We start from the raw sequence: 15,177 nt of genomic DNA, 5'->3' as shown, positions 1-15,177 counted from the left end.
GAACACAACTCATCTCTTAGAAAATATTTCTTTTTAGCAGTTGAACATGGGAATTAAAATTGAAAGATTCAAACACTTACTTGAGTATACATATCTCAATCAACTTAATGTGTAACTAGCTTACAATTTTTGGTACAAATAGAGATTTTTTTGTCTTGTTTTAAAAAAAAAAGAACAAAAAGAAGAAAAACGATAAAAAAAAAAATATTAAAAAGAAAGTAATAAAATATGATGCAAGGGAAAGAAGTTTACAAATAAAATGGACGGTGAGGATCCAGGTCCACAACCGAGCTCATGTAATATTATTGTAACATCGAATAACTCCCAATTTTTTAATACAAAACTTCATCCATTTCCTATCATGGAAAATTATCTCGTTCCCGCTGGAAGCTCACTACAATCTCTTCTGTTACAAACCAAATGCAAACCCTCTTAAACCCTTCTCATTTCTTCACATTCCCCAACCTCCCAGCCTCTCGAAACTCCAATTCTCTTCATTCTTGCTTTCAATGGCGTCCTCTCCTTTGTCCACCGCTTACCTTCTCCGGCAAGTTCAGTTTAAAGTGCTTCAGCTCAGACGAGTTCCCTGTGGACGAGTCCTTCCTCGAGAATTTTGGTCCGAAAGACAAGGAAACAGAGGACGAAGCTCGCAAGCGTAACTGGGTTGAGCGTGGTTGGGCCCCCTGGGAAGAAGTCTTCACTCCAGAAGCTGATTTTGCGCGGAAGAGTTTGAATGAAGGTGAGGAAGTGCCGCTCCAGACGCCTGAGGCGATTGAAGCTTTCAAAATGTTGAGCCCAAAGTATCGGAAGCAGAAGATGGAGGAAATGGGATTGACGGAGGATGACTATTACCGCAGCCAATGCGAAATTAAAGGCGAGATACCGGAGCCTCTTGAGACGACGTGGACTAGGCCGCTGGTCCTTCAAGTCGTTCCTCCACGGGACTGGCCTCCGAGGGGATGGGATGTTGATAGAGAAGAGATGGAATTTATCAGGGGAGCGCACAAATTGCAATCTGTGAGGGTGGATTTGGATCGGCTTGAGAAAGATGTGAGGACGGATACTAAAGATTTGTGTTTGGACAGATACAAAGTGTTTTTGAAACAGTACAAGGAGTGGGTTGCTGCGAATAAAGATAGATTGGAGGAAGAGTCCTACAAGGTTTGTCACCTCCCCCCTGTTTTTAGGAGGTGAATTGTAGAGTGGTGTTGAAAAATAAAGATGTTAATAGATAGTTCAAATTTTTGAGCATTTTGTGTTGACTGTTCCATCCATCTTATCATACCCAACTGATACTTTTTTACAGTACGACCAAGATTATCATCCTGGTAGGAGGAAAAGAGGGAAGGACTATAAAGAAGGCATGGTGAGACTTTTGAATTGCCTATATAGTTCTATAGTTTGATGAAATTTATTTAAACCTTTAGGATCTTGATCGTTCTTTTATATATTGTATTTTGCAGTATGAACTTCCGTTTTATTATCCAGGACAAGTAAGTTCCGTGCCCGATTCCTTCGACAACAGTATGACTGTGTCTGTCCTTTTTATGTTAGCGCAAAGATGCTCTCTATACTATTGTTAGCAACACATTTAACTTTAAGTCGAAGAACTCTTTTATTTTGCTAGTCAATTTTAAAAAGAAAAATAAAATGACCTATCTGTTGATTTTCTTTTTATAGTAAGAATTTTTTTCATTGATAAAAAAAAATGAAAGAATACTTGGGCATACAAAAAATCAAACCCACAAAAAACCCAGTAAAGAAAGGGGTACCAACTAAGTAAGATGTTACCTGAAGAATAATTACAAAAGCTCTTCGAAGTCGAAGCCCAAAGAGACATGGAACCTCACAAAAGACCAAACCTCACAAGGATTCCTCTCCACACCTCTAAACACTTTGTTATTTTTCTCACCCTAAAGATCTCGTAACAAATCATACACCCCATCACTCCATAAAAACCAAGCTTTTTCACCAAAAGGCTGATGGAAGAACTCCTCAATTGACTCTAACAATCCCCTGACATAAGGAATATATGTTGTTAAATGTACATGAAACGAGAAGATGTAATGACACTCACCATGCAGATTTGTGAAGGGAAAGTAACTACTTTACACCTTTATCAAGGAGCTTTTATTGATATAGGAGGCGTGTATGATGGGTAAGTATGGCTTTTATGTTGATCTTCTTTAACGTCGATGGTCTCATTCTTTTGAATTGGAGTCCGTTCTTGTAGTTAGTGTTAGGACTCCTTTTTGCGAGTTGGTTTTTTGCTTGTCCTAATACTTTATTCCATTTTTCTCAATGAAAGCTTGGTTTCTTTTTTTTAAAAAAAAAAAAAAAAAAAAAGTATATCCTTTGATGTCTAATGAAGTTCTAGTTCCTAATAGTTAAGAGCACAAAAGTCGAGCAATCTCAACTTCGTTGTCTCATTGAAAGATTTTCACTCATCACAGGAACATTTATTGATAGTTTTCCAATTCTTACCCACTTTGTTTAGATATTTTTATCTATATTTACTCTTTTTCCCACTCACTACATTTTCTTTCTTCTTTCTTCTTTCTTCTTTCATCCCTTCCTTCATATGATCTTAATGTATCATTATTGATGGAATTATTTCTGTTAATGAAAAAAAGTGTGTCATTTCCTTGATCCTCTATCATTCTCTTGGATTCATCCAGCTTGAATAAAAGGAGATCTCTAGGAGTTCAACTTGTATTTTGCGTGAATGTGTAAATGCTTTCCTTCAGACTCATGCCTACAATAATTGCAGGTGGGTTCCCATAAAAGGTAATGATTGGTATTGGATTCGCCATCACATAAAAGTCGGTATGCCTGTGATCGTAGAGATTCTGGTGAGTGTTTTGTCAATAGCATTTTATAAATTTTATTTACATTTTAGTACATTCATTATTTAAAAATTGCACCATGTGGGAGAACAGATTAATATCATAATATGAATCCGCAAGGGTAAAGAAGCTCATAATAAACTCATTCAATATTGTACCTTATTTATAGGATAAGAACCTCCGCAATTTTTGTAACTTGACATTCCCCAAAGTCAGATAGTAGGTTGACCGTTTATTTGGGAGAAAAAAAAAAGACCTTGCTCGTTGATTTAACAATACATATCTGTGTCAGCATAATTTTCTTCTGATCATTGTTGTTTTCTTTTCAGGCAAAGCGAGATCCCTACCGGTTTCGATTTCCTATTGAAATGCGTTTTGTTCATCCTAATATAGATCACCTAATGTATGTAATTTTGACACCAGACTATTCTTAATAATGATCAGTAGGACATCTTTATATGCTATTTCTTATTCATTCTGTTACAATTGAAATGTTGATAATTTTCCCTCAATATGTTAATCCTTTAATGTAAATTTCTTATGCAAACATTTGATTACGTTGATAATGTACTGTTTCTTTGTGTCCTCTTCTCTAGCTTTAATAGATTTGACTACCCACCAATATTCCACCGCGATGAGGACAGTAATCCAGATGAAGTGCGGGTGTGTGCCTTTCAATCCTGAAAATGTTTCACTCTTTCCATTTACCCTGCATTTATGTTCAGAGCTTTCCTGTACTATTTTTATTTTGGGCTCTGTCAGAGAGAGAAACCCGCGGAAATGTTTGATGTTATATAATATTGTCAAAGGCAGAGTATTGTATGCTGTAGTTATTCGAGCATGGAGAAGTTCCATTGTTTACAGGAGTCCCCGAAGAAGATATATTATGAATTGAAGTAGAATGATATTTTTCTTTATTTTAACTCATCCATTGTGTTCAAATCTGATTTTTGTGATATTATAGTCTCTCCGAGAGAGAGAGCAATTTATATGAATCTTTTATGCTGTATAATATTATTCAAGCATGAAGAAGTGTGCTCGTATACAGGAGTCTCACAAGCAGTTCTAATAATAGTCCTAGAAGAAGATTGATCTTTTTGTTTGTTATCCCACTGTGCTAATCCAATGATCTCTCTTTAGCGTGATTGTGGAAGACCTCCTATTCCTAGAAAAGATCCGGGAATTAAACCAGAAGATGAAGCCTTATTGTCAAATCATCCATACGTTGATAAGGTAATTCTTAGTGGTTAACTAACTCTTAGTGTATGAAGTCATGCCATTTTCTAGCTGAATTTTGAAACAAGAGTGTTTTGACTATTTGTAGTCCAACTGTATATTCCACTTAGAAAAGTGAAAAAGAATAAAAGAATTTCTTGATGGACTAAATCTAGTGGTGTGAATAATTCTTTATCTTAGATCATTTAATTAGTATCCCTGTTTTCCAGTTCACTTGCTTCTAAAGTTCTTATGTTAATCGATTGTGTTCCTTCCATATCCAAACTACTGCATGGTAGAATCAACATAATGCGTCTCCTTTTAGGATACTTAGGTCTTTCGTATTTCTTTAATTCTCTAAATCACTAATTGTTTCAATCCTCGTTGCACAATGCAGCTGTGGCAGATACATGTTGCGGAACAAATGATTTTGGATGATATGGAGATGAATCCTGATAAGTATAGGAACAAAAAACTTTCAGAGTTATCTGATGAAGAAGATTTTGATGAAGAAAACGATATTGAATATACCAAAGTACGTTATAAGAACAGCTTATTACCAAAGAAGATTCTGGTGAGCAGTCTCTTTTAAATGCATTGACATTAAGTATCACTGGCAATTGAAACGTTTACTAACCTTGTAGTCATCTTTGATTATTAGAAAACAAGTGTCAAAGAACTTGATTTGGAGGCAGCCTTTTCTGAGCGTCAAGTAAGTGTTTGGTGAATTTAAGTTATTAAGCCTCTCATATTTCGACTATAACTTGATCCTATTTGCTATATATAAAATATTATGATTCTTATCTCACTTTAATTTTAATTTCTCCTCGGGTTTAGGTTCACAATAAACTAAGACAAGAAGCACAGGGTAGAGGAGAAGAGTACAAAATTGCTAAATTGAGACGGAATATTGAAATGGATGAATATGACCTCATGCATTGGCGTAGATCTTTCGAGGAAAGAGAAGCATTAATCAGAGATATTAGTTGGTAAGTTATTTACGTCGCATTTTGTTTCCTCATGGCAATTTTTTCATTCAGGCTATCTTTTGAGTTGTTATTGTCAACGAAGGCTGAATGTATTTACATTGTTTGGATTCTATTATGTCCAATTTTCAACCATAGATTGGCAGGCACACGGCACGCCTGTCTAACTCCAACTTAACAGCAAAAATATTGGACATTTTCTTGGATAATGATGCCAGTCAAGATAAACTATACAGTTCACTATATTAGAGAGTACTACCTTTCCCCCCTGTTCTTGCATTAGGTTCCCACCTTGCCACGAGATTCCTTTATTTTGTTAACTGAAAGATCCGTAGTTCCTAAATTTCTCAATGGCTCCGTTTATCTGAGACACGTCATATTAAACTTATAGCCCGGAGTAACACTCATTGTTTTATACTGCTATATAAACTATCTAGCTCTATTAGCGTTTCTGAATCCGTAATAAAATGTTCTCTCTATTTGTGGACGCAACACACTGTTAATAAACCAAATAAATGGTTGTTTGTGTCGATTCCTATTGTGTGTGTTTCTGTTTATTTTGATCATCGCTTTCTCAACATGTTTGAACTTATTTACTAGTTCTATGATGTGTCAACTTCGAGCCACCTGTCCACTTCTCATCTTTCTAAAGAGATTTTGCTTTTCTGTAGCCGACAAGCTCTTGGTCTCCCACTGGAAGAACCTGGAAGATATGTAGATGCTAGTTACTTCGGGAAGGATCAGTATGACCCATCAAACCCTCTCTATCGGTATGACTACTGGGGTGAACCCAAGAATTCAGAGAAGAGCAAACAAGAACGGATGACAGATGCCCACAACAAATCTATAGTAGGCAAAGGCGTTGTTTGGTATGAAATCTCATACGAGGATGCAATTAAGGAGAGGATGGAAAGAGAAGCTCGTTCGAACGTTGCAAAAGAAGATGATATAGACCAAGATGAAGACGAGGAGGATGACGATGATGACGACGACTTTGATTTCAGTATTTTACATGACTCAGTAGATGAATTTTCATCGCAGCCTCACGTGAATGGGACTGAATCATCTAGAATTTCAGATGAGGGTATGTTCGAGGATTAGTGTTTTAAGTAATCGGGGACATATGATTGAACAGAAGAATCTCTGATAAGAGATTTGGAGAATGGTAAAATGTTCTCTGAATTCCTTAGTTTAGGATTAAAAAAGATAGAAAATAGAAAATATTCCTGTTCTTCCACTCACAAATTTTGTTACTTCTACTCATTGTGTACTAGAGATATAACGCACCCGTCGGACCTATGAAAACTGAACCAAAGCTTCCATACAGAAGCTTGTGATGAAAACCAATGTTTGTCTTCTTTCTTTTCTTCTTTTCTTTGATTCTTTTAGGGGCGTTTTCTTAAAGTCCACTCTCTCTCTCTCATTTTAATACATAAATTTATTCTTTTATTTATATTCTTAAAAGTAATTAATATATAAACATTAAATTTATAATTTAAAAAATTGTAATATTTGAATTTAACTACTCCATACTCAAATTAATTAACTAATTGTATAATAAATCATAAAAGAATAGCTGCTATTAATTCATTAATAAATTATATAAGTAATTGATTAATTATCATTATGATTAAATTAATTTATCATTGATTAATTATAATTTATTATTTTTTTTTAATTATAAAATATTATATTTATTTTTTAAACATGATCTTGATGTTTTATTGATTTATACTCATATTTATATAAATTTATCCAAATTGTCGATTAATTTTAATTAAAATAATTATTATTTAATAATTAAATAATTAATTTTAAACTGTTTATCAATTGTATTAAATTTTATAGACGTATCCATTAATCTTATAAATAAAATACAATACAAAACTAATTTAGTATCCTAAGATTTTGATAAGTGATCTTAGTAATCTTATTTCCAGACTTTTGTTCACAAACATATTTAATTCTACCAAAAAGCCCCTTCAAAGAAAAAAAGGGAAGTTGATTTGACCCTTTGCATACTCTGGGTCATGGATGGATCATTACCGATAGGAAAAGCTATAAGATTAAAGTAAATACAAGAACTAAATCTGCGTAAAAGGACACAAAATAGCAATACACTAAAATCGATATGGTAATTGAAGTCGGGTGGAGTTAGACTCTTAACTATATCTAGTCCCCAAGTCAGGTGCCTTGATCCTTGTTAGCTATATCTAGTTTGGTAAGGACTAGTTCTGTTTGATGATTTTTGTACGAGTAAGGGGCACCTTTGCCAATATATAAATGAATTTTTTATACAGACAAAACTGAATATTCTAGCCACAGTATCTATTCTTTTTCTTTCTTTTCATTAAGATCCCCTTATGTGTTCATACATTGCCAATCCATCGCTTCCAACTCTCGTCCTAACCCAAAAAATCAAATCAATTCAGCAAATACCAAATACACGTCCGAGCAATTATCCCCAACGGCAACTTCAGCTGCGCTCTTCCTTTTCCTGCCAAACCTGCTTCGATTTGAACGTTTTGAAGCCAAGGAAAAATCATGGAGCACAGAAGGCCATTAACGGATCTTTAAAGAGATCGTCTGGATATCCATTTACCATGCTCAGACATCTATAGAGAAAACGAAGAACAAAACTTCGCATCTAATCAATTTCCCCTTCTTCAACATCATTTGCTGGCTTACTAACACTTTGGGGTGGTTCACTCTCTTCTTCTTCGTCTTCCTCATCCACCTTCATGTACAAACCAAGTTGTTCTAGGGGGTTACTGCCTTGAAGTTTGAAACTGCCGAATCCATTCTGAGAATGTTCTGGGCTCGACTCCTCTATGAAGTTTGGTAGATGTTCATCGTTGGAAGCCCTAAGCATTTCTAGGTCCTCCATGAATTGACTGTTTTCATTAATATCAACAGTCTTCTCCATCTGCGTAATGGTAATAAAGATGTGATGGCTAGCACAAGTTTATGATTATATTTATATCCACTATATACCTTAAGTAAGGCCTGACGTGCAGCTTCTCTATCCAACTCCCTTTTCTTCCTAGCTTCGGCTGCAGCTTCAGCTTCAGCCTTCCTGCGAGCATCCTCTGCAGCTTTTGCCTCTGCTTGCAACCGGGCTTTTTCTGTATTGAGAAAAAAAATTATTATCGACCTTCTGAAGAAGTTTTGATCACTCTACTTTCTCTAGTGTGATTATGTCCAGTCCTGTCGTCAAACACAAAAGTACAAACTCCAACCTTCTCTTTGCTGTCTTTCGAGTTCTTCCCTTTCCATTCGCACTTTTTCAGGATCCCGTTTGTCACCCTGTAGCCATGTCAGTCAGTGACTTTCCAAGCAGAAATATATGATATATATATATAATAGCTATTATATAATTATAGTATATATATCACTGGTCGGCCTAATACTGGACCAATCATAAGTAGAATCTCAGGTTTAACAAACCTTTTCAAGTGCCTTTTCTCGAGCTTTCAGTATAGTGTCAGCAAAACGGTTCCTTAATAAAGCTGCACGGTAAAGCCTGTCGGGGGAGACTTGCCTCTTAGATGGAGCACTCTCCCCTATAATGTTAAGCATCGAAGATAAGATGAAGCCCTGAAACCCTAAGGCAGATAACTTTTATCACGATGTTTTCATTCTTACCCTCCTCTTGGTAGCTATCTGACTCATTAGTGTTTGTATTGGCCTGGCCGGTTTGCTCAACTACTAGACCAATCTCATTTTCTTCATCTGTACAGTTACGGATAAAACAGCTTACTTCCTTAAAAGAACTGATGGTAAGCAAATCGCTGGAGGCAAAACCCATCAGCGGACTGAAGATACAAGATTTAGCACATCATACTCACAATTTCCAATTTCTAAATCACCAAGTTCACATTGCTTCTGATCCATATTTGTTTCAGAACACAAAATTTCCTGCCAAGATAAAAGAAGCCCGAGTAAATTTTGTGCAACTCATTCTACGCAGCTCTTTTATTAGAAAGAAAGGTAAAAAGTACAACGGCATGCACAATGAACTAAATGCACGAGGAGATCTCCAAGGATAGAAAATCCTGCACGTGGATATTTCACAAAGCATCACAACAATGAGCAATAAAAAAATAAAACACTAGTGCCAACTAGAAAATTAAGTTGCAACTCTGAATATTCAAGTTTTCACAGTGACTGTTAATTTTTAAAGAAAGAACACCACTGCTATCATCCCAGAAACTAAAGTTGAGAAAGGTTGAACGAGAAACACCTAGCCCTATTGATGTGGTAAGATCAAGGTAAACCTAGCTCTACGGTGGGATTAGGATAAATTAAGGTATCTTGATCTAATTCTTAATTAATTAAGATAATTAATTAAGATTAGGGTTAGTTTCCTCAATTTATAAGATTGAGATTAATTAGGATTAGGATTCTATCACCTATTAAATACGAGGTAAGAGACCAACCTATTAAATACAAGGTAAGAGACCAACCTATTAAATACAAGGTAAGAGACCAACTTGGCTAAAACCCGTTTCCTCCCATTATGCCAAACGGTTCGTTAGAACTCATCCAAGGTACTCAAAATTTAGAGCAACCCATTTAACGTCATCAAAATCTTAGACCCTCAGGCCCGTGGATAAATTGCAAACACTCATACTTATAATGTCTATGTTCCAGCCATGAGTTATCGGCTGACAGAGTTATGGGAGCCGATGGAGGAAAATTCTGTACAAACTAGAAAAATGGAAAATTTTCAGTCTTTCTAGAAGTAGGAAATTGTCACTTTTCTATTGCACGATTCTGGTTGATAACAACTTCAATACACTTTGTCCAATGACCCAAAATTGGGGTTTTAACTTCCAAAAACTGGATGATGAAATTGAAGAGTGAGAATCATTATCAAAAATGCTAGCTAACTTCTCTATCATAAAATAAACAAGAATATTAGCTTTGGACTTGAAGGCAACAAGTCTTTTCAGTTGGATTCCCTCCTTCAACAGTTAGCTTTCATGTTCTCAGTGTTCTCTTTGTCTGCAAGCAAATAAAGTAAAGCATCTCTTTTTCTAACATAGGTAACAAAACAATTTCATTGACAAAATCTTTTCTGAGTACAATGGAGGGTAGGGATTCAAACCATGGTTTATTGCACATCTGTAGAAAGCTCATTTTGGCCATTTCATTGATAGAATAGACCATCTCTTTTTCCTTCATTCTTTTATAATAGGAAAATTTTGTGTTTTGTGCTCTCTAATTACATATTTTTAGACAGTAGTGGGTTCCGGCATAACTCCGTAGGAAGAAATTTGTTTTAACTGCTAAGTGACAACCCTTCAAAAGGAAGGCTACGGCGCTTTAATATAAAGCTATTAAATTGTACTCCGAAGAGTACGATGAGAAAGAATAGAATTTTAAAATAAAAATTCGAAGGATTGTGCAGAAATAATTGAAACAACAAAAATCTCATGTCATGTTTTGAGTTTCGATAGATATAGAGTTTAGTATTCATACATCCCGGGTTACAGGGAGTTATCGTGAGCTCCATTTGTTTACTTACTGAGCACTACTTGGTAGATTAACTTCTCTCTGTAGATTTTCACTAAGCAACGAATTATTTTGTCAAAACAAGGATGATCAACTGATTAATCTTCAAACTATGCACTAAACTCAAATGGATTTTTATTAACCTCCCACTAGAATCAGACAACCCAAATGAGATTATGAAAATAAGGAGGAAAAAAATGAGAACTTGGAAGAAAAGCAAGCCCCCAACCCACTTGCATCTCCTCCCAAGATCTGACTATGATCACATAACTAAGAGAACACTTGATAGCACAGAAAAATCACCGTGCACCAATGAGTGATCTACCATGCACATAAAAATAAGGAAATATAACATTCTTCAAGTCCTGTGTAAACAACCGTATTATATGTAATAAAGATTACTTTAACACAGAATTCGCTATAATAAATTAAAATTATTTACCAAATAAAAGTTGGTCTAGTAAATAAAGTTGCATTTTTTGTGAAGAGTATATCAAACAGACAAAAGCAACCTTAAAGCTAACTCTTTACTTTAATAAAAAGATACTTATTAAAAAAATCATATTAGAAGAATCTAAATATTACGTGACAAAATAATTCTGTGAGTATTACTTTTCGTCATGCATTACATTAAATCTTTTAAGTTGACATCTATAGGTCATTTCTAATAACACCAAAGAACCAAAGAACCACACATCCAGTACCCCTGCCTCACCACTGATTTTCCCCTTGAGATGGGTAAATATTTGGTAAAGAAAAAGGGTCGTGTGAAAAGCGAGAGGGGAAAACACTGTCCATATAATTTAGTCCTAAGCAATGAATGTTTTTTGGTTTTTCAATACCTTTGTAGCCACATTAAAATCTAGAGCTTTAACAGCATTAGATTCACTTCCCGATAAGCTTTCTGAGCCAGAATCTGCATGATCATGCACCAGCAAGTTAATAATCTTCGTAAAAAATTGATTAAGAATGAATGAGAAGAATGTGACAAGGTTCATAGTTTTAAGCCAGAGCTAAATAATAATGCCAGAAATTTGTAAATAGGAATTATGAGCAAGTAACACCACCAACCACTAGATGAAGAACCTGATTCACTACTCGAGCTACTGGAATTACTGCATTTACTATCTCTACGGACTGCATCTTTTTCTATCTCTATTGGAGGATAAATTGAAACAGGGGGGTCATTTCCACCAACAATGTCAACATCCTCATCAATGGGATCATTTCCTAACAAGAAAAAAAAATGACAATTAAAACAGATACAGGGAAACAGCCTTCATTTCGAGCATAAATCAACCCGTGCACTACCTTTACTGGGTGGCATTGATGAATTGCTAAATCCTGATTCGTTACGAAGCTGAGAAAAACATGGCAGCAATCAGAAACCATTGAATAACACATTATAATCAGTGCAATTTGAATGGTAAATGTGTGAAAAATGAGAATGGAAATATACCTCCACTACACATGGTTCAGCCTTTGTGTGTTTCTGCTTTTCCATCATATAATCATCTAATAGCTTCCTCAATGCAAACAATGTATCATCACTAAGAGCATCAATGTCAATTTCAATCTCATCCTCGCCAGCTTGAGAATTAGAACTGTGCTCCTTTAGGAAATCAATGATGCTTTCAGGCAACTCTCCCAGCAAACTCTCCAACTCTACACTTAGTTTATGCTTCTCCTGGTCGGTCATGATTTTTACCACACTGTTTGGCTGAATATCAGGGTCATTCGTAGGCATTTTTGTCTTTTTTGAAGGTGGCACTGGCAGAGTACTTTCAGTTTCTTTAGGAACAATTGTGGCTGAAGGTACTTGTCGTTGTTCTTCAGTTGTCACAGGGAGCTTCTTCTCTATAGTCTTCCATCGAACTTCAAAAAATTTACTTAGTGTCTTAGCCATGGTATGGACGTCATTCCCAGGAGGGTTGTAAGTCATCGCATTCGAAAAAGTAAGTCTAACATCCGCAGCAAAATCCAACGGATGTGTGTATTCTCCTGCAGTAATCTTAGACTTCACCGTGCCCAAATCCATTGGATGCTTTATAACAGTAAAGTAATCTGGAATATTCAACTTGACCACATCCACTGGAGTGTTAAAAACCCAACCAAATGTATGTGACATCAAGCGTTGCAGCAGCTGTTCACATTGTTTCAATGATGCTGTCGAGGAAGCAGATACAGCAGCTGGTTTAGCAGATTCAAACCGCCCAGAGGAGCTTCTTTTAGCAGAAGGCCCATTGCGCCCAGAGGGCAGTGGCTTTTTAGCAGGAGGAACTGATACCTCAGTCAACCTATTAAAAGTCTCTGGAGGAGCTCCCCTGTGCTGATCACTAGAACTCTGGATATTACTAGATGATGAGACAGCAAAAATTGAACTAACATTAGAAGCTCTTTTTTGCAGCAGTCGGACCTGCTCAAGTTCTAACTTTAACCTTAACTCTAAATCCTTCCTTTCAGATCGAGACAATGTTGATAGAGAAAAAACTTGAAGAGGAGCACCAAAGCAATCGTAACCATCTGCATTCATACTAATACGTTTCTTCTTAATGGCCCGTGAATCATCAAGAGCAGAGATTCCAGTATCCAATCGTCCAGAGCTCCCAAACCCTTCTGATTCGCCAACTGTTTCCACAGCATGTCGGTAATCTGGAACAAAACCAAAAGAAAGCCCTTTGGAATATTTCCTCGATTTCCCCATTGCCTGTGAAAGTGAATACTTTCGAGATTCCTTCTGTCCAGCAAACTCTATAGGAACAGTCGGAGCCATAGGATTAATTCCCAGCAACTGCACATGTCAAACGCAACCATAAATTTTGTCCCCAAACTGTAATCTCAGAATCCAGAATTTCAAAATAAAAGCCCAGCCCAATACTACAAAGGTCCCGGTATGAAGAAATATATCCCAGTTATTAGTTTTTAGCAACCAATGAATTAATTTTAAGTTTGCCCTTTTTATATTGGCAAAAAAATCTACAGAAATTAATACTTTATCCGGACAACGGAGTCCTTCTGTCGTCTACCAGTGTACACAAGGGTTGCCATTTGTGGGAATCTCAAGCTCATGGAACGAATTCACTATTTCATCCCTGGGTGAATTCCAACATCAACAGGTCGACAAAGAACAGGTTCAGATAACTTCCCAGAAGTCACTAAAACAATAGACAATGACTAAACAACCCAATCCTCAAAAAATTCCACTGGCCCAGTTCAAGCAATTGAAACCCTCGCAAACTTAAAAGCTTCGACCACATGACCATATATTTCCTAAAAAATGAAATTGCTTCTTCAGCCCATCAATCTTCCTGCTGTCGCAAACAACAACCTCACTCCTCAAATGAAATACTTCCGCTTCCACCTTTGGAAGAAGCAAAAAGAAAAAGAAAAAGAAAGAAAGATCGAAATATAGCAAAGGCAGAATCTAATCCAAGAACAAGATAAACCCCTCGAAACGAAACCCTAGATCGAGCAGGAGTAAACGAAATCACACCAAAATTCAGAAAATGAAACACAATAGAGGCAAAAACCCTATGAAGGCGCTGGTAGAAATCCCATTAGAAACCTGGATCTCGAGCAGAGCCCGTCGCTCGCAATGCGAACCAACCCCCGTAAAGACGAAAACCCTTCGATAACGTCCTTTACAGAGAGAGAGAGAGAGGAATGAGAAACCACAAAGGAAAATAGACAGTTGAGACCTGAGACTCAGATTGTTGGGCTAGTTCGCTGTCTTATTTAAAGGCCCGCAGGCCTTGATACCCGCCGCTAGCAAACGAATCTCAACCGTCCATTCTCACCCCTTCCAAACATCTTAGGCATACTATCCAAACCCACTCAGACACGTCCGATTCAGATCTGATGGTTTGTATCTTTAACAAATTATTTTCAATAAATTAAACCTAATCTAAATCCTGGAAAAAACTCTCGCGAGTACGAAACTGTTGCAACTCGCGCTGGAATGCGGCAACGTGTGACATTGGCTCCATGTTTTGTTTTACCCGCGAGTGAGGATAGTTTGATGGGGACGTGGACCACGTGTCTATTTGACTTCTTACCGCAGCAAAAAGCTATGTGCTTAACAGAACTTGGCATCACTCTCCTTTTATTATTATTTTCTTTTTTCTCCTTCTTCTTTTTAAGTTTCTAGTATCTACATTCTCTTTGATTATGACACCATGATAAAGTTTAACGGTTAAAGTCTCGTTTAGTAACTATTTTATTTTTTGTATTCGTTTTTTAAAATTAAGTTAATAAACATTACTTTTACCTTTAAATTTCTTCATTTGTCATCTTATTATCACCAATGATTTAAAAAATCAAACCAAATTTTGAGAATTAAAAATATAACTTTCAAAAATTTGTTTTTATTTTTAGAATTTGGCTAAGAATTCAACCATTTTACTCAATAAATATGCAAAATCATAGTAAGAAATGTGAATGATATAGACTTAATTTTTAAAAACAAAACCATAAACAAAATGATTACTAAACGAGACCTAAACTTTTCGACTGTTCGAGGTATTGAATTGATTATTATAATTTGTAGTTTATAATAATCAGTGTTGTGTTGAGAATTCTACATTAGAAAAACCAAGGGATCTCACTTCTTAGAA

At 36.0% G+C, this 15,177-nt stretch overlaps 2 protein-coding genes across 6 annotated transcripts; one reads left to right on the top strand and one right to left on the bottom strand.

Annotated features, from left to right (window-relative positions):
- Positions 1 to 355: 355 nt before the first annotated feature.
- Positions 356 to 6,405, top strand: LOC120071315 (protein PLASTID TRANSCRIPTIONALLY ACTIVE 10). Its single transcript, XM_039023510.1, has 12 exons — positions 356 to 1,161; positions 1,307 to 1,366; positions 1,464 to 1,493; positions 2,085 to 2,158; positions 2,771 to 2,852; positions 3,176 to 3,249; positions 3,443 to 3,509; positions 3,987 to 4,079; positions 4,459 to 4,635; positions 4,723 to 4,773; positions 4,899 to 5,050; positions 5,719 to 6,405. The coding sequence occupies exons 1-12, from the start codon at positions 421 to 423 to the stop codon at positions 6,146 to 6,148; spliced, it is 2,031 nt and encodes a 676-aa protein (XP_038879438.1). The 5' UTR covers positions 356 to 420; the 3' UTR covers positions 6,149 to 6,405.
- Positions 6,406 to 7,292: 887 nt separating this feature from the next.
- On the bottom strand, positions 7,293 to 14,280 carry LOC120071921 (transcription factor GTE10). Of its 5 annotated transcripts, none has more exons than XM_039024347.1 (11): positions 13,557 to 14,280; positions 12,024 to 13,355; positions 11,876 to 11,924; positions 11,636 to 11,794; positions 11,407 to 11,480; positions 8,896 to 8,965; positions 8,693 to 8,779; positions 8,495 to 8,610; positions 8,287 to 8,353; positions 8,042 to 8,172; positions 7,695 to 7,973 (listed from the first exon to the last, which is right to left on the bottom strand). In XM_039024347.1, the coding sequence occupies exons 2-11, from the start codon at positions 13,335 to 13,337 to the stop codon at positions 7,695 to 7,697; spliced, it is 2,346 nt and encodes a 781-aa protein (XP_038880275.1). In that variant the 5' UTR covers positions 13,338 to 13,355; positions 13,557 to 14,280. The 5 variants fall into 5 exon arrangements, with proteins under 5 accessions (XP_038880278.1, XP_038880277.1, XP_038880275.1 ...); XM_039024348.1 differs by having other exon boundaries at positions 14,130 to 14,275; XM_039024350.1 differs by having other exon boundaries at positions 7,293 to 7,973; positions 11,651 to 11,794; positions 12,024 to 14,280.
- Between the last annotated feature and the right edge of the window lie 897 nt (positions 14,281 to 15,177).

Source organism: Benincasa hispida, chromosome 2, assembly GCF_009727055.1.
Source record: "Benincasa hispida cultivar B227 chromosome 2, ASM972705v1, whole genome shotgun sequence".
In the NCBI taxonomy this organism is placed as follows: domain Eukaryota; kingdom Viridiplantae; phylum Streptophyta; class Magnoliopsida; order Cucurbitales; family Cucurbitaceae; genus Benincasa; species Benincasa hispida.
This window is presented reverse-complemented; position numbering and strand designations above follow the sequence as displayed.

Bases quoted from the DNA above. Each gene is read 5' to 3' on its own strand.
- LOC120071315 (XM_039023510.1), top strand. From the start codon at position 421: ATGCAAACCCTCTTAAACCCTTCTCATTTCTTCACATTCCCCAACCTC. The intron at 1,367-1,463 runs GTGAGACTTTTG...TGTATTTTGCAG, and splicing joins AGGACTATAAAGAAGGCATG to TATGAACTTCCGTTTTATTA. The intron at 4,080-4,458 runs GTAATTCTTAGT...TGCACAATGCAG, and splicing joins ATCATCCATACGTTGATAAG to CTGTGGCAGATACATGTTGC.
- LOC120071921 (XM_039024347.1), bottom strand. From the start codon at position 13,337: ATGGCTCCGACTGTTCCTATAGAGTTTGCTGGACAGAAGGAATCTCGA. The intron at 8,611-8,692 runs GTAAGAATGAAA...TTAACATTATAG, and splicing joins AGATAGCTACCAAGAGGAGG to GGGAGAGTGCTCCATCTAAG. The intron at 8,173-8,286 runs GTTGGAGTTTGT...TTCTCAATACAG, and splicing joins CGAAAGACAGCAAAGAGAAG to AAAAAGCCCGGTTGCAAGCA.